The sequence below is a fragment of the Pezoporus wallicus genome, unplaced genomic scaffold (assembly GCF_028554395.1).
Source record: "Pezoporus wallicus isolate ANWC-B61680 ecotype Strahan unplaced genomic scaffold, APGP_CSIRO_Pwel_v1 contig_12814, whole genome shotgun sequence".
NCBI lineage: Eukaryota > Metazoa > Chordata > Aves > Psittaciformes > Psittacidae > Pezoporus > Pezoporus wallicus.
In genome coordinates this window covers 474,763-494,258 of record NW_026640662.1, presented here as the reverse complement: position 1 = coordinate 494,258, position 19,496 = coordinate 474,763, and the positions used below count along the sequence as shown (strand labels likewise).

The window sequence follows — 19,496 nt, the reverse complement described above, 5'->3', positions numbered from 1 at the left end:
TCACATTTTCTTGTTAATTTTAAATTAATATGTAAGGTAAGGTAAACATTACCTTGATTTTCTTCCAGCTTCCCAATTGTTTCTATCTGCTCAACAAGGTCATTTGAGTTCCACTGGCTCATGCCTATAAGAATGGCACTTTTTCCTTCCACCATCTCTTCTGTAGGAAGAAAAGGAGCAGATTAAATTGCAGTAATGAACAAGACAAAAAAGACAGTGTGAGACGTAGTAACTGAGAGAGAAATAAACACTCATCACGCCTGCTAAAGGGAACACATAACAGGTTAACATATGCAGGACTCTCCAGGAAAGTTTCCTGCTTACTGGTATGCCCTAGAGCATACCTACATGATTCATATACTGTGTATAGAAAAATCATGCAAAAGAGAAGACTATCTGAATTCTTGCTCTTACCTTGAGCAGTCACTTAAAAATAAAGTTGATAATAAATCTCTTGGATTGTTGAATATCAAGTAACAGAATCAGTCGGAATTCTCCCCCCTCCCCTCCAGAAATTTTTTTTTACTTTCTTTTTTTTACTTTTACTTCAGAACATTCAAAAGCAGAGGAGAGGCATGAATGGACACATAGACCAGTTTAAGGCTTCTTCCCCTTTTGTCAAAGCCACCCATGCTACACAAAGCGTTCAGTTTTCATCCAGGGACACAGAGACATAATGGAATAGCACCAAGTGCACAGCACAGAGAATGGATCCCATCCAGGGAGGGTGCTAGCACATCTAAAGGCAGCTGACTCCTACTCAAAGACCTGGACTCTCCCTGTGGCTGTCATGGAACCTGGGGTCCTGCCTGAACCTGGAAAACCCATTCAGTTTCTCCTTGCCTCCAGTGCCTTGCCAGCAAAAAAGGGATTGCTCCACATCTTTCCTTCCATCCCTTGCCTGATCAAACGCAGAAAAGCTTTTTACCTTGTTCGCACACACATAGGGAAGCTTACATCGGCAGAACATTTGATACAGTATTTTCAGTGATCCACCATTTACGTGAGGAAAATCTGCTAGCACCAAGGCAAAAAAAAATCCGGTCTGTCTGAAGTTTCCACCATGGAAGCATAACTCAGCCCTGCTATGAACTGAGCATTTTCTGCCTAACTTACTGCATGCCCCATGGAAAGCAAGAGACAAAGGTAAGTTGGGCAAAAGGTAACAGTAAAACATTACTTCTCCCTTTCTCTATGGATTTCACTAAATCAAGTAGCTAGCCTGGGCAGATGAATCAACAGTCAGAACATGTACAGCTGCTCCATCTCAAACACAGGTGCTTGATTCTCTGTTTACAAGGCTGTCAGCCAGAAATGTCTTTGTCTGAGGAACTGGGGTTTGATCCCAGCTGTTTTTCAGAATGCAAAAGCAGCTCATTAATGTTACGTTTTAGTTGTGCCCATTGCTGTGCCCTCTGCCTCCCACTTCAGGCTGTCTCTGAAGTGCAAACTACACATGTATAGATGTAGAGTTTGGGATAGCTTCCAAATTCTCCAATAAGGAAATACACTGCTCAACTCCAGCTGCACTGTGTAGAAAGTCCTTTCAGCTGCAAGAATAGCAAGCAACAATGAAGATGAGAAGGTCAGAAATACAGGTAAGAAACACTACAGGAAATGTAATACTGGTTACAGAATAAGGATATCAAGCTACTTCATTTCTAGGAGGTGAAAACTACAGTCTCTCTCCTGGACAGGTTATCCTCACTCCAGCACAAACTCCTGCAGTTTCTCTGGTGCTGTTTAATCCAGCGATCACACCAATTACTTTAGTCCACACATATGCTTTCCTCTACCAAAGCAGACACTCCCTCATCACTCAGTGAGCTTCTGTTAGTTTCTTTTTTAATTCATTATGTATCTAAACTTCAGAGCAACGCCACTGACAATGCCTTCTCCCAGCATAATGAACAGAAAAACTGAAATCTCAACAGTCTCAAACAGGAAAGAGGCTATTTTTCTATTTCCAACTTTTCCACTCAATAAAGCTTAAAATTTCAACACATCTTAAACAACTTAGGCATCCTGTTCTAACTGAACACCCAATGGGAACAGAGCTCCATCTCTCATTCTCTTCATGCCTAGATGTCTCAAATACACATTTAATTGTGATCCACATAAGCAGTTTGTCACATTTATCTCATTTATCAGTTTATCACATTTATCAGCAGTTTATCTCTCACTAAAAGTCTGTTATTAGAGGACTAACAACTCAGTAACAGATGCCATTCATAATCTATACACAGCAGCCACTTTTTATGTCAACGAACACTTATAGAAAGGATAGCTACTGTCATCATAAGCATTTCAGACCACACAGACTGCTCCTGACATTGAGAAATCAAGATTAATTAACAGAGAGCTACCATAGCCTCTTTCATGAGTAAGAATCTTGAGCACACACAGAGCCTGGCTTGAAATACATACCACATATCTATTGGCTTCAGCTTCGTAGGAACATAGCACTACTGAAGATGGTGCCATACGGCTCGTTTAAAGAAGGAAAAACCAACAACAAAAGTTTTTATGCAGATAAATAAAATTAGCTGGAGAAAAAGGGGGCAGCTGTATTTCACATCACCTCATTTTTAGCAAAGCTGTCAGCAGGCTTTTGAGCATATGTCCTGGGTTCAGCAGTAGCAGTCATTTTTCTCCTTCTTAGTAGCTGGTGTAGTGCTTAATGGGCTTAATGGGCTTAAACCATGACAGTATAACATTTGCTACAGTTACACACATAGGAAGCAAGGGGAAAAAAGCACCCTCACATTCTAAATCAGAAGACTAATGCACAGATAAAAATGGGATGTTTCTGATAGATCAGACTCTCATCTGCTAGACTAGTTTAAATCCAGAATAACTGTTGAAGTCAGAGTTAATTTGAACTTAAAGTAGGTCAGAAAGTGCCTACAGGATCTCCTGAGAACAGCAATGCTACCAGTTCTTGTTAACTTTGCTTCTGAGGGAGTCCACAAAAAGCCTGAAGGTACTTTAATAATCACTGTCATCAACAGCTTCCTCCTAAACACCCCTCTGACTTCCAGCCACCTGTCAGACAAGATTTCTCGTAGTTTACAACTGGAAAAGTGAAACCCTAGAAATTAATAGTTTTCTATGACTGAGAAAATCAGTGCCATGCAACAGACTGCGTGTACCCACGGTCCATCTATTTGCAGGCATCTGGGACCAAAACAAGTACTTCGAGTAACACATTAATTAATCTGATTAATATGAATTGTGCCTCTGCAAAACCAGCTTGTTTAGGAAAATAAAATTGCAAATTCAGCCTCACAGAAATAAATCAGCAAAGTTATCAGGAAAGTTGCTTCAGAGCTCCCAAACCACTCAGAGCGCAGAGCTGATCCCCCTACAAAAGCTGTTTCATTTTCACTGTCGGCCTCCTACCCTCTTCGTTTTAAGGCAGCTAAAAAGCTCCTGACATAACTCCTTGATGCTGAATTTTATCTCAAGCTCATGCTAGCACAAAACCACAAGTCAGTTGAAAACCATTCCTGCAATAATTCCACCCCCAAAGAACATTAAAACATGCTGAAATATGAAGTTCAGTGCAAGACAGCAAACAGTTAATGCCAAATACTGCCTTAAAAACACCAGCTGCCACCCACAATACCACCATGCATCTCCAGACATCAAATCAGCACACAGCAATGAGACTGAAGCCAATCCTGTAAAAGAAAATTAATTTGCTTAGAAACAGGCCTCATTCAAGAAGAAAAGAATGGTGGGAAGGGAGGGAATTTTCTTTCTGCACCATAAATATCTGCAGAGGGAGAAACTGAGTGACAATCTTAGCCATGAAAATGGTTTTGCATTCAGGTATCAGCAGAATATCTGCTGAGTGTGCTTGTTAATGAAGTAACAAAACTAAAATAAAAAGCACATAGAAACCCAAGCCAAGTTTCCCATGGACAGTTGAGTTCTCCACTTTGGATTAGGTTTTCTTTAAACTAGGAAAGAAGTCTCAACAAATATTTGGGGAAGGGGAATCCCTCTCCTTTTGATAGAATCACAGGATTGTTTGGATTGTAAGAGACCTTTAAAGATAATTCAGTTCAACCCCTCTTGCCATGAACAGGGACATCTTTCAATAGATCAGATTGCTCTGAAATTAATCCATTTTACTACAAAAGCCAAAGGACATTCAACAAGTTCATTCCATCACCCTTCACTGCTTACTTCCAGGTAACACAAGGACAAAGGGACAGCTCAGTCTGACCTCAATAGCCTATACTATGAAAAATCCTACAGTTGCATTTCAGTGGCAGAATTAATCCTCCCTTGCTGGTTATTCTCTGCAGAAAAGCACTAGGTTTGGCTCCTGCAACCAAAATCGAACAGAGCCCCTACTTCCCACTGTAGGGAGAGGTTGTGTATGCACACAACCTACACAAACTTTACTCCAGCTTCAGAACAAAACCTGGCATGTTAAAGAGCATCCCAAGATTCAGGGTCTCATCAGGTGTTGTAGGGAGCATTGCATCCTGGATTCACCTAATTAAATTCACAAATATATGGATATTGCTGCTTCTTGAACAAGCTAAGGTCCAAGTCACTTCAGTGAAAGTTTTGCCAGAGTAGAAAACCTGGCCATTGCTTTTGAAAGTTGGCCATCAGCAACACAGACGCTGATGGCCTTCATCAGTAAACAAGTGCACTCCAACTGTAACATTATGCACTAGCTGACCTGCAAACAAACTGAGCCCAAGAGACCCCTTGAGGCTGGTTCTGATGCCAGACCCAACTTATGGCAGCTTACTCATTCACCTCAGTACTTCATCCATCTCCTGTAAATTTAGGCTCATTCACAAATCTTTGAGAGATCTGATGGGGGCTTTTTCAGATCTCAGCCTGATGAGGACAATGGTGTCAGTTCATCCCAAAAGGAGCTTAGTTACTTGCTGCAAAATTGGGGAAATAATGGGAGGAGAGCACAAAAATGTATACTGACCTCGTGCATCGAAGAATTCATCATCAGAGCTCTCCACTGAGTCTTTGAGAACATTCTGCATGTGCCACTGGGCACTACTGAAGCGGCACGGGCCAGCTGAAAATACAGAGAGAGTCCCATTAATCCAAGGGAAAGTTCACCTCTGCTCCAGGCTTAGAGAAAAAAAACAAACCAAACCAAACCCCAAACCCGATATTAATAAACAATTTGTGGAGATGCTCAGGAGGATCACTATCGTCAGCGCATGTACTTTAGTCTCAACAGACAGTCAGAGCTCTCAGGATGGCACAAAAAGTCTGCTTCCACCTAATGAAACTGATTAAAATTAGTTTTTGTAAAAGATAAACCTGCAGCACTTTCAGCCAATGAGGTGACTTGAAAAGAGAAATTCTTCCCCGTTGAATTCACCTGGCTGTTCACTTCCAACAGTCAGCTGGGGAGCTTGTTTCTCAGACAGGAAGCAGCATTCCCCCAGGACAGGGCACTAGCTCCCATTTAAATTCAATTTCACTTCTAAAAGAAGTGCCATCCTATTTGGCTCACAGATTTACAGGCAAACTACTGCATTCTCATTGGACTTTTTCATCAGCCAGCTTTGTTTTGCTGGAGCCTGGGGCTCTTATTTGAAGCTTGCCATTTGAAGACAGGAATGCAAAACCTTGTTAGAGTAGGTACAGTAACAGAGTCATGACAGCTTAGATGGCTGCGATGGATTATCATACTGAAACTACTTTGTAGTTAGTAAACCAGGCCTGCTTAACTATATCAGTTCTTACATCTACAGCAACCCAACACTAGAAAGCAGTAGTGAAATACATTCCTTATATCAACAATAAAGTCTCCCCCAAATCACTATGGAACCAGGGATCAAATGCACCATATCCATAACAATACTACAGCTATTGTAGAAAGGATGCTCATTCTCAACCAGAATAGTGTCTTTGGTTTTATTTATTTCCCCAAATGATGATATCAGATCTGAAATCCAACATCCTGAGGCCCTGTCCACAGGGCCTTCTCTCAGTTGTAAAAGAGCAACTCAAGCAGGGGACACATCCTTCTATACTATTCTGGGGAAAACAAGCCAGTAGGTTACAGCCTTCTGCTCTACTTTACCTATAGCTGAACTAATCAGAAAAATAACTGAAAGGTGATAGGAGGAAGCAAATTTTAGCTGGCCAAGATAAGAGTAAAAATTATAACCAGTTAATAGCATTTTAATAGCTTAAAAAAAAACCCCAACAACCAAATCCACAAAAAAACCAACAACAACCAAAACAATTGAATTGGTTGTTAAGGAGTCAGTGCTCATTACAAGAACACAGTGTGTATTGGGAATGTGTCCAGTGATATTTGGCAGCTACCAGAGAATGCACACAGATCATTACTGTCACTCTTACAGATTTCTGGAACATTTTACTAATGACAAAGAACAACAAAGCGAATTATTCCTTCCCAAACATCACCTTGCTCTCCTACCATTCAAATATCTCGTATTCCAAATACTAGATAGAATTCCAAAATTTCAAAGAATGAGAATGTAAAGTACCACAAAAAAGCCAGTGACAGATGGGAAAGGGAAGATTTACCAAATTCAGTCTTTGGATAGGAGGCCATACACCAGAAAAGAGTGGAAGGAGGGAATAATCTGCCCTACCTTTTGAGATCTTAAAACCAAAGTATAGTACTATTAGTAGAAAAAATCTTGAGTAAGTTACTCTTTTTCAGCCATATGTAGAATATCAGGTTCCCTGATCACAGGCCTTAAGATCTATGAACAGCCAGAAGGAAGGCAGTAAACTAGGAAATTTATGAAGAATCTATAAATGAGAGACAGGTCCACAGATCAGGAGAACAGCAGTGAGACAAGGAACGGTGAGAAGGCAAAGGACTGCCCCGAACATCTTAACAGTGCTCAGGATTTTCCTCTGCAAGGAAACAGCTTCTCACTCAGCTACTCTGGTCAAACAAGTATCTATAACTGATGCTGAATTTCTGTGCTATGGATGTTTATGAAACCACTGGAATATCCAGACTAAGGTATACAGACTCCACTGGTAACACACACTTTATGCCTTTTGGGCATCCTGCAGATGCACACACTCCCATACTGAATACAGATTTCACACAGAAAATTCTGCTCGGACTTTCCAGCCAGATACCTGTCCTAATGACAGTTCTGCCAAGCCTAAAAACTGAGGAGTCTCATTTTCTGGTACTTTGAGCATTCAGTGCACAAGAAGACAGCAGGCTACATTTGCAGAAACAAAAATACCACAACAAAAAACACCCTCTTAGGCAGCAGGTAATTTGTTTTGGAGAGATATTTAGGGGCTTGGCTTTTAGAAGTTAGCTTCTCTTCACTTTTTAAAGCTGTATAACTGCACGTCTCTAGTAAGCCAGCACAAATGCAGGTATCCAAAGCCAGCAACACTGGGAAAAAAACAAACAAAAGCAAACCAGAAGAAAGAAGTATTTTGCATTTTTTTATAGTTATTTGCAGGACTTGTCTTACCATGATTTGAGAGATTCTCCAATTATTGTTATGTCAGTCAGCTATACTTCCCATGGACTGAAGTCCCATTCTATGTGGTCTTGGGCTTCCATAATTCTCCAGCAAAAGCTTAAGATTTAAGACCAGAAAGACCCACTCATTCTTCTTTTTCTTCTTTGCTTTTCCAGATATCCAGTTCCCTTGCAAAATCCACCTTCAAATAACAAACACTAAAAGTTACAGCATTAATCCTACACCTGTAACACATGGGCCAGTTCCTTCCATTTCATGGTATATGCCTCCTCACCTCAATTTTGATTTGGTGCCTCTGCTGAAAATAGCCAGCTCTTCTGAGAACCTGTCTACTACAGTTCTTACCTAACAGATTTTGAGACATTTCTATGATAAAGCCAGTAAATAACATCAAAATCACTACAAAAATCACTGAAGAGTTAGGTAGTTTTAACATCTGGACGATTCACTAATTTGTATCCAATAATAACAAAGGCATTTTCAGCATGGTTTTCTGAATCAAATAAAAATTTATTCAGATCAAGACATAAATATTCTGCATACCAGAACTGAACTATAATTTAGAATTAAAGGATTCAGAGCGCAAGCTGTTTATCAAGGAATTCTCCTGGCACACAGAAAAAGGTGTGAGTTCATCTGGTCCCATCTAGAGCAAGTTGCCCAGGACCATGTGCAGGCAGCTTTTGAGTATCTCCAAGGAGGGAGACTCCACAACCTCTCTGGGAAACCTGTGCAGTGCGCAGTCACCCTCACAGTAGACAAATTAAAATGTTTCCTGATGTTCAGAGGGAACCTCCTGTGTTTCAGTTTGTGCCCACTGCTTCTTGTCCTGTAACTGTACACCACTGAAAAAAACTGGCTCCATCTCCCTTACAACCTCCCTTCAGTTATTTGTTTAGCTGTACTAACAAATGATGAGCAGTACTCATAAATGTTTCTTCTCTTGTATTTGAGGTGTTTGGTCGGTGGTCTTGTATTGCTGTCACCTCAACTCTCCATTTCTAAGACTATCTTCCCAGTAACACTATACTCAAAAGCAATAAGCTTCCAAATACTACAGACTAACATTAAGTAAAGGTATCATGGCAGATACCTATTACTACCTTTCCTAGGTGCTGCAAAGTGTATTCAATCAGGAAAGCAGAGAACATTCTTCTTTGGCAATGATGAATACCTTTCTAAGGCCAGCCCATTGTGTTTAAATCCCCACAGGGTACAGAAACCTGTCTGCTACTGAGGCCACGTTTGACAGTCTCATTAAAGAGAGAATCCTAAACAAAAGCTTTTCGAGTATGTTTCTTCTAACTGAAGCCAGTGATACCTGCTCATCTCAGGCTTTTGCCTCTGTAGTTATTTCTGTTACAGAAAACCTCTGTAACACAATGTTTTCAAAGGCTGCAATTTTTTAAACCATCATACCATTACGGAAGAGCTATTTCAAACTGTTACTTGCCACAATAATGTGCATATTTAAATTGTTTGTTAACTGGGGGGTATCTTGATTCTGTGGTCAATGAGTTGGGGGTCCCCATCTGCCCCTGACAGAACTACCTTTCCCCCAGTTACTGTTTCATTTGGCTGGGCTCATTTCTTGCAGTAAACATCCAGTCATCTCACAGATCTTGTGTCGGTACCGCCTTTTTGGAGTTCCTGCTCTCAACAAAGGATTTGCTGGTGCTTAACAGAGCATACAAAAATGCTTATTACCTGAATTAAATATTAACAAATCACTGTTCTTAAAGATAAGCTACTAGCAATGCATTTCACTTTATTAACCATTAGGTAGGAGGGAAGTAGAACATCCAAGTGCATGTAAATGAAATTGTGCTGTAGACATTGCAACTTGAGAGATAAAAATACTCCCTGTGATGACACACCATGCACTCTGATCAGAAGGAACGCGTAGAAGAGAATGCCAATAAGCTCCTATTGCCACAACTGTGCAGACTGCATTTACAGGCAGTTCTGCAACACCCCGCTCTGCCACAGAAAGGTGTAGGTTCAGTCATTTTAGTAAACGTCACTGAAGGCTGAATCCTACTGTGCACAAATAACCTGAGCAAGAACCTGCAAGGTAAAAGCATGACTTTCTTCTCTGGAGAGAAGCATTAAACTTCCATAACCCTGTTACAGACTTCAGGAAGCATGTACGCCAAAGGGATCACTGCACTCCTGTCTGCAGGGTGTGACACCAGCAACACCAACAAAAGGAACAGTTGCAAGAGTAACAATCTACAGCAAAAACTTCATTCATACGTAAAGAAAAGTCTCACCTATGACCCCAGAAAATCTGTAGCTGGGGATAGTGGTGGATGGCAGGGAAGACAAGCAGACACCCTTCCTGAAGCAAGTTAAAGGAATTAAAGAAAGATGGCACAAGAATCCATAGAGGAGAAAATCTGTTTCAAAACCAGTGGTATGACAATGAATTGAAAAAAGGATGGCAGCTCAAAGCTGAAGTTACTTAAAGTATTACCATTTCATTGCATCTATTTCCATTTTCCATTTTCACTTCCTCTTTGAATATGTTACCAAAACATACACTGGGACCCTGTTCATTTCCTAGAGGTACCTGCTGGGTTTTAGACAGCTGACATGCAAAGAGGGTGCCAATAGCTCTGTCTGAGCAGGCTGCTAACAGCTAGTGCATTGTCTGGGAAGTCACAGGCATAAAGAGGCACTGTGACCAGAGATCTCAAGGAAAATGAAGAAAACGCTCCTTTAGAAAGAGCACACCACCACTTTGCACAGAACATTACTACAGATGCAGTAGGTGCAATGCTGTTAACACACATGCTGTTGGTCACACATTATCAAGCTCCAGAGTCTTAAGGGAACTATCATCTGCACAGCAAAGGCCTGGAGGTCTTGACACCTGCCTAGAGAGGCTTTCATGAAAGCACACAGTAGAGACTTAAGAAAAAAAAAAGTGGTAGAAATTTAAAAGCACTAAAACATGGGAAGAAACAAATGTAGCAGCACTGAAATTCAGTGCCAGCAATGTAGTGCTGCAAGATGCATCACCCACAGATAAAACAGCTGTAAGGTGTGTCAGGTCATTTGCTGGAGGTGTCAAGATACTCAAATCTTCTCCTCAAATATATTCACTTTTAAGTTTCACTGGTAATGTATGCTTACAAGTAGTAGTAGGACATGATAAGTTGTTCCTTTCCCTGGTTTGTACTTCTTTAGTGCTGCATGGAGTGGCTTCCAGGAATGTTTCATATGTGAGAGTAAGGCCCTGTCCAAAAGTGGAAACTGCCATTTCCCTCACCCACGGAGCAAATACTGGCACAACAGCTTTAAGGTCTTCACCTCAAGCATGGCATGCTGCCCATAGAAAATAGAAGTAAATACAAATTCACCTCCCACCGAGGAAAAGAATGCCAGTGGTTGCACTAATGCTTTCAACTTGAATTCAAAAGCCCCCTCCCTAACTAACACCATTCTAGTGTCACTTAATCTGGATTAAGTATCTCCTGATATAACATATATCTCCTGATATAACATAATCCTGATATAACATAGAGCTGTACGAATTTCTGACTGAAGGAGCGCCCAAAAGGCCTTGCAGGGATTGTGAGTTTTTTCCCAGAATAGAAAGCTTTCTGTTTCAGCCACTAGCGGCAGGCAGGCAGGGAGGGAGGGAGGCAGGCAGGCAGGCGGGAGGGAGGGATGGGGAAGGCTGTATACACAGAAAGTTGTAAAGCCTTCACAAGTACTCCGAAGAAAAGAGCAGCTCCCCGGAGAAGAGCTGTCACTGGCTGGGCTGGAAGTCAGTAAACGGACTGGCCCCACAAAGAAAGCTCATGCTTCCGGAGACCGTGGGGTTCGATGAGGAATGTGAATAGAGAGCCGAAAAAAGTGTCACAAATTTTCAGGCATAAATTCTGGCTACGAGAAAAGCCCCGGGAGCATCTGTTTTTTTATATTGCACTAGGAATGCTTCTAGATTTAGAAGCAGCTTAAACATAGCCACAGTCAGCAGCACAAGTGTGCATAAGATCACTGCAGCAGTTCTTCACATCTACATTTATTTGCTGGCTGTGCTGCATTGCATCACCCTAATATATCCATCTTACGGAGTCTGCTTCCTTCTGTGCCAACAGATTAGCGTTAGCCACCTTAACAAGACTCTATTAATACTTCCTGATTGCATTAGACACCGGCATTGCCTGCACTCACTGATTTGATTTACAGTGTCAACTGATGCATATTTTATTGTATTATTTTGTTTCATAGAACAAAAAGACCAGCCCTGCTTCAAAATACAGGCTAATAACACTTGATGCTTCTATGTCCACAAACTTTCTCTTTACCAGATTTGTTGACTGATTCTTACAGCCAGATTTCAGTGATTTTTTTGTAAGCAAGATAGTGACTTACATTTCATTTCAGTTGTTCAGAATCATGGTTTCTAAAAACACGGAAAACCATATAGAAGTGCAACGCCTTTAACAAAAACTTTAACTACATCACTAATCTGCCCCTCAGTAGTGGACCCAGAAGAACATGTAGTAGCTCCCACAGGCTGCTGAGGTGGACAGAATGACAATAGGATACAAGGGTAACATTTCCAAGTGTCAAACCAGCTTGCTACACTCACCTGTTACAGAAGGAGCTGACTAGGGGCTTGCCCTGCGTGCACAGCCACAATAACTGCAGGGCGGAGAAGACTAAAGTAAAGCCATCTTGCTGCTCCATGCACAGAAGCTGAATTCTCTAGCTAGGCTAGCACTAATTGTAATTTACTGTAATTAGGATTAACTATAATTGATTACAATCAGTGATTTTCTTCTGTAAAAAGAAGTCTTGCTTTTTTCTTCAACAAAACCAGCTGGAATTCCATTGGTACTTCACTGCATCTGTGATCTGGTGACATGAGATGAGATGATGCGATGTGTGAGTAAAATGAAACATTGAAAAGCACTCTCTTGATTTTCCGTGCACTAAATCATTTCACATTTTAATTTTCCTTTGGCTGACATGATCACACACCTGCATGAAGACAACTCTTGCAGGACCTACAGAAAACAATTTCCCACATCATGGATGTAGTAGATGTCGGTTTGTGATTCACCAGATCTCACAATATATCCCAACCTCACAGCAGCTGTTTTTTTATATAAATTGCTAACTAAAAGCAAAGTCACTTCTGGATACTGTCGAAAAAAGAATCAGTTAAAGTGAGATCTTTAGATGTACAGTATGCTTATTAGGCAATTCACCCATGTTAGATATTTATTGCCTTTAGCACTAAGACATATAAATAAGGGTCATAACTGAAACCTATATCCTGTACAGCAGTAGCGTCCATAAAGGTGAAAGCAACAGATACAATCTGTTGCATACTTTTGTGATAGGCTGCAAAATAGCTGACTGACCCGACACTTGAATGAGCACCTAAACTCATCTGTGAAGTACGTTCAGCTGCCCTGAGCCTCATTTAGCATGGAAAAAAGAGAAAAAAAGGAAGAGAGAGTAGAAAATTTCCTCCCAGGAACAGCCAGGATCTTACTTGAGTAAGAAGTGCTACAGGAATAGTTCTGCATGACATTCATACTTCTGTTTGAGGGCAAGTCAGACTGCACCTCTGCAGACGTCATCCACACTTAGATGCACGGCAAATTTCATCCTTGGTGTTTGTGATTGTCTATAGTTCCAGAAAACTGCAGAAGAAGTAGTTCCCACTCATGTATCAATCAGCAGCTTCGAATGCCATCCATCCAAAGAAATAAAAACCCACTGCAATCTCTGATATATCCCGCAAACAGATCTAAGGAGCAGAGCAGCCATGGAAAATGCCAATCCCACTTTCACACACACACATCAGCAGAGCTCATTTTCTCACACTTGCATAAGCAAATCATCTTGCTGAAATCAACAGCAGTTGAAAAGCATATATAAGAGAAGAATCAGATCTAGTTTCTCCTGGTTGGGAGGCAGAAACCCACACCTGGCAATGATATAACAATTAAGCAACTGAGGATCACACTTCGTTCCATGTTTCTAAAAGGGGAGGGAGGGGGAAAACAAACAAACAAAAACCAAGAGGAATTAAAGTGACCTTACTGGTCTATAGCTAACACTGTCAGAACTAAGGAAATGGAAGCAGAAAACCAGACAAGAAGTGAAAGTAAGGCCTAACAGATTCTGAAAAGCAGTTCCTCTGAAAATCAATTAGCTAATGCTGCTATTCCTGACTTTAATTTAACCACTTTCCTATAGAATTTGGAAAGGTCTAGTGTCTAAAACTCATTCATCCACAAGCATCCTAAGATAGAATGGCTCGCCACTGTCACTCAATAATTCCACACACTGTTACCAGCACCAAAAATGCTGTTTCAGTGTTACTTGTTATGCAAAGATCTTACTTTAAACGCCTCTCAAGTCAGGAGAAAGAAAAGGCATATACTTGTTCCATTCCAGTTACTAACATTACCTCTGACTTGTAGTAAAAGGATACTGTACATGGTAGGCCCAGGTCTTTAGGTGTAATACATGCGGAGACAGTGTGTGCAGATCACAGTAGGACCTTTCCTAAAACAGAAGGCTTGCCTGCGGAAACGACGTCCTCTAGTGGACAGCACTCTTTACCAAGGCACAGGCCTCTGCCATGTGATCTAATACGCTGAAAACTCATTTTACAAGTGCACTGGGAAGTAAACCTACCCTTGCTTTGAAACCACAGCCATGCTGCCTTTCTTCACTGGTTCTGCCTTCTCCCCAGCTTGAATCAGCTTTTACATACACTTACTGCTGCTGAAAAAGTAAACCATGACTTGATTCATCACTGTTTACAGCAGAACTTCACCAGCAGGTTCAGCACAAACACTTTGGGAATGAAAGAGCAATGATTTTATACCTGAAGTGTATTAGTGAGAGAGCAGAGCAGAACAGTAGGCACTTACTGCTGCTGAAAAAAGTAAACCATGACTTGATTCATCACTGTTTACAGCAGAACTTCACCAGCAGGTTCAGCACAAACACTTTGGGAATGAAAGAGCAATGATTTTATACCTGAAGTGTATTAGTGAGAGAGCAGAGCAGAACAGTAGGCACAGTCCAGAAGCTTCAGTTTAAGAATCACTCCAGCATCTCCTAAAGGCCACCTTCTCCTTGACAATTCACAAATCAATGGTTAGGTTATGCAGAGGACAAATCAAAAGGGATAAGGCTGATCCAAATGCCCCTACCAGCCCCTCCTGTGCACTGGCAGTATCACCACTGGAGCAGACTAGCCCAACAGACTGTCCAGGCTCAGGTGTGTTTGCACCAGACCTTCCAAGAAGAGGCATTCAAGCAGCCTGGGGTAAGAACAGAAGCTTTCATTGGATGCACTTACAGCAGTGAGCTTTCCTCTAAAACTAATTCAATACAATCCATGTTTCTGTTACAATACTACAGAATTCAAGCTTTGCAGCATCCCCAGCAGTCTGCTACATCTTTTGCCTGGTAATAATTAGAATTTGCCAATCAAGCCTAGACATAAGCAGATGCCACAGACAGGCAACCATAAAAAACGCACTCCTGAATACTACTACCACACCAACATAGTTAGCTGAGACAAAATAGCACACAGCTTTCTCATAGCTACTGAAAACTCAGTCTTTTATATAACAAAGTATTGAAGACTGAATCTCAATAAAAAACTAAGCAAAACCAGACTGTTGCACAATTAAAACATTTCCACGTGTTAAAGCGTGTTTTAGAACTGTGGCCATTTTGAATTCAGGGACAGTTTTCCATACAAAACTAAACAGCACGAGTCATTTTTCCATTTGAAAGAGACACTGGGCAGAAGGAACGACCTTTGCTATTTCAACTCACTGGTGTTGCATAATAATACGTCTTTCTGGTTCTGCAGGTTCCTGATGCTTCCTGCCTACCCATTAAGTGATTTAACTGAGCTACCCACAGAGTGTTACCTAGTGACTACACAGCTAAGACTTACTGTAGGCCAAAATTACTCACTGTTATTTTCTATTTATGTTTTATTTCTTCTTTAGCAATCGTAAAACAGAAGACGTACTTTAAAAAGATGTGAATTTAACTGCTGGAGGCAGTCTCGGGCTCAGGAGCTCAGGCAATACAGAGGGAGATGCTGACCCTCTCTCCAATTGTTCCAAAGTGAAAACTCAGCCCCCAGGACAGGGGTGGCTGGCAGAGAGGCAGAGGGCAACAGGAGGCCAAGGGGGAGAATGCGCAACGCCAGGGGAAGATGGGGAGCCACAGAAGGGAAGGAGAGGGGGAGATGAAATTTAGAGCGGCAGGTTGAGGGGGAGGAAAACAGGAAACCAGAGAGGGGAGGCAAATCAAGGAGTGGGAGGCCAGCGGAAGGGGGGAGGCATCTAACCAGCCTAACTGGTAGCTGCTTATAAGGGATGTGACCCTATTTCATTCTTCCCACCAGGGAGGGCAGCCACCTGCAGCTCAGTCTGTAGACTGCAAAAGCAGCAAAACCTAAACTTTCTACAAATTTCATACAACAAAGAGTTTTCCATCTGTTTGGTTCCCAGAGCTCAACTACAAAAAAAGCTGGGGCAGCTTCGGAGCTGGCATGGGAAAGAGGTGGAAACACGCAGAATTTTTCTTACTGTTAGCAGCAAGCCATCACATCACCAAACCATACCTTCCATTCATGAACCTGCAGTACTCTAAGTACAGGGTGAGTCCTGCCCTGCTGAAATCTCTCTATTCTTGCAGTCTTGTGAATTGCAGACTTGGAAGCACTGCTAGCACTTCAGAAAGAGAAGAGGAAGAATTAAAAGGTACAGAAAAGCACAAAAGGGACTTTGAGGACAATTACTAGGACAAAGTTCCTGGTACTTATCCTTAAGTAGCAAGTACTTAAGAACAAGATGAAATGCAAGAAGTCAGGAGGTCTCATCTTAAAGGTCTTTTCCAATCTAAACAATTCTAGGATTCCAAATGAGGAAAAGGAGAAGAAAGGTAATCCTGAAAGTGCAATAAAGCAAGCAGGGTCCTGGAATGAACGAAGTCACTAGGTTTATTAGAGAAGCTGCAACCCAGGGAAGAGATGTTACAATACTCCCTGAGAGCACTCCTGGACTGACAGAGGCAGCAAACCAAGACAGGATTTCTAAGACGTGGGAAAAGGGTTGAGAGGTACAATGGAAAAACTGAAAGGTGAAGGGAAGCATTTAGGGAGGAATAAAGTGGTCAGTTTTGGAAAGAAAGCAGCTTGGGCCAGGAAGTGGTGAGGAGAAGCAGCTTGAAGGCAGTCAGCAAGATTGAGCAGATACCAGGAAAGGGTCAAGAGCTTCCTTTATTCTCATTGTGGATGCGTCAGCCCCTAAATAAAATTCAAAAGGAGAGCAAAGAGCACAGCTGACAAAGCCAGAGACATAGTTAAACGCAGAACAAAGTACACACAAAATGCAGGTTCTCTTGTCAAAACAGTCAAGTGAAAGAGCTACCTGAAGGAACCAGCCCAGATACCACTGTAGTCAGAAGTACCTAATATAACCGACTCCTCTCTCCCATTCCTCGCAGTGTCTTTCCTCTCACAGCAACTCAGCAGTGGCAAGTCCCTGATTACCTACTCTGTATATCCTTCAACTGGCAGTTCTGCAGCAGATGGTTAGGACAGGCATGTATTTGCTAGTGAATACAGGAAACAAATAAAGTAGCAAAGTCATGCAGGCCTTTAAGCCCCTATTTTAAGGTAGCAGCAACATTTGCAGTCTTGCCCTTTATGGGATTACTGGCAAGATGGACGGAGAGAAGGGCAAGGCTGTCCAGGCTCTAAATCCTAGATCAAGCTTTCCTGTAAATGTGGTGCATCTCTTAGAGCTGTTTTTTGAAGCTTCAAATGCCAGCTTCCCCACAGCAGAAATTAACTTCACCCCCTTCTCAGCAGTTTCATCACCTCCTCCAAACTAACTCCCCAAAACCAGATACGAATATTCTCTAACCTTTTCCTACAACGACTGTAGGTGGACTGCCTGCATCACATCTGAAAGACTACTTTCACAGTGCAGGGATTTTGGCTTTCTGAGGAGGATCTGGCATTTTTGAGTCACTGCTGTCTGTTAAAAAACGAAGTAGGAGATGAAGATCAGATACCACACCACCCCCACAGACATGTCAGGTAGTGATCTGCAATTGCTGCTACGTGGTTTTGGAGTACACAATCCTGCAAATGTTCAAGTATTTCTGCGCAGGGACCATTCCAAGCCTTAAGATCTGGCGGTCACTAGGTGGGATCTGGCTACTGAAACAAGTCGACTGCCTCCAGAAATGACACATGTGCCTTTAGAAGCACATGTCATTCTCCAGTGATTAAACTGCATGTTTCATGGCTCCTAGAATTATGGTGTTTCTTTGCATTTGTGATGAGGTTACAGCACTGGCAAGGGCTACAAGGCAGGGTATATACAAGCAAAACAGCCACATTTCTTTATTTGTGCGTATTCCAGCTCATACTGATAAACTCAGCTGCCTCAATTTAACAAAGCAGACACTTTTCCTGCTCCTAACCCTGACACGCTCTGCCAGAGCAACTTTTTGAATTACCAAGTTATGCTTTTATTTGCAGTAAGCAGTAGTGACATCATAAAGATGGCATCAAAAGTTGTATTTTGTCTACTGAAGTGAGTGGAATCACATTCAAGAGAAGTACCATCCTTTAAAATCCCTGTGCAAAGTGGGGTTTGAACAAGCAAACTATGCATGCGGATTACATTACTCCCATACTACTGACAATGAAAGCAATACTGCCTTATTTTCCTATCAAAGTTAAAAGGACTGCAAGCTAAGGCCAAATAAAAAACAGTGAGACTTTTCCCCCATTTATTCCTTCACCTTCCAAAAGATGGAGAACAACTGTTTAGTTCAATACTGTGTTTGCATCTTCTGAAATGACTGACGCTCTCATGCTCCCGAGCGCTACATCTCTGGGCTGCCACCAATCCATGCCTATTTCGAGGGAAAAAAAAATACAAGAATAAACTCGGCCAGGCAGACTTTGGGTTCAGCCCTAATATTGCCATGCTGAGGTAAATCTGTGCTAAGAAGTGGCACCAAACTCCAGGCAAGTTTCACCTACAGACCCACAGGCACTCAGTCACGGCACAGCCAGGCCTTCACCTTCAAAGGCAAAGGGCTCTGCGTGCAGCCCCAAGAAAACGACTTCTGCAGCAGCACGGGGCTCCCCGGCACTCCGCTCGCTGCGCCGAGCGTCCCTTCACACAGCGCGCTGCCCCCGGGGCCGCCCGGCGCCTGCCGGCCACAGCCCCAAGCCCCCGGCCTCCGAACTGCCCCGGCCTGCGGGAAGCACGAGCTGAGACAGCGAACGGGCGCGGCGCGGGAGGGGCTCCACCCTCAGGACGGGCTGCCCGGCAACCGCCCCGCTGCCACCCGAAGAGGCGCGCTTGGCTCGGGCGCCCCAGCCCGTTCCTCCCGAGGAGGCGGCAGCCGCAGGGCTCCTTCACACCGGGGGACCCGACCCTTCCCTTCCCTTCCTTTCCCTTCCCGGCGCCGCGGAGAGCGCGCAGGAGGCCGGGGAGCAGCCACAGGCGCGGACGCGAGCGGGGCCCCCGCAGCGCCACACGGCCCCGGCCGAGGCGGGCACCCGCGGGTTGGCGGTCACCGCTCCCGCAGGACGGCGGCGGGAGCCTCCCCTCTGCGCGCGGGGCCACGCGCGCTCCCCTCGGGGCTGCCCCGCGCTCACCTGCGCGCGGCGCTTTCGCCATCGTCGGGGCCGCCCGCTCCCGGCCGCCTCAGGTGCTCGCCCGCGGGGCCCTCCCCGCGCGCCGCCGCCCCATCTGCTCCCGGCGGAGGCCCCGCGCCGCCCACTCGCCTGCGGCGCTGGAAGACGCGGCCGGGAGACGCCGCCGCGCCGCTCGGTGCCGCCGCGCAGCCCGCCCGCCGCGGCGCAGCCGCCGTCGTTAAAGGCGCAGCGAGCGGCTCCGCGGAGAGCGGGGGCCGGCAGGTGGCTGCTCGTGAACCTGCCGGGAGCGAGCGGCCCCGCTTCGGGTC

General features: G+C 43.5%; 1 protein-coding gene across 1 annotated transcript in view; it reads right to left on the bottom strand.

The window, feature by feature from the left end:
* PITPNM3 (PITPNM family member 3) overlaps positions 1 to 19,280 on the bottom strand; it is a 64,032-nt gene extending 44,752 nt beyond the window's left edge. Inside the window, exons 1-3 of the mRNA XM_057420008.1 lie at positions 19,189 to 19,280; positions 4,967 to 5,062; positions 53 to 160 (exon numbers count right to left, since the gene is read on the bottom strand). Of these exons, the coding sequence (XP_057275991.1) occupies positions 53 to 160; positions 4,967 to 5,062; positions 19,189 to 19,210 (226 nt within the window). The 5' untranslated portion in view covers positions 19,211 to 19,280. The remainder of the gene's footprint in view (positions 1 to 52; positions 161 to 4,966; positions 5,063 to 19,188) is intronic.
* Between the last annotated feature and the right edge of the window lie 216 nt (positions 19,281 to 19,496).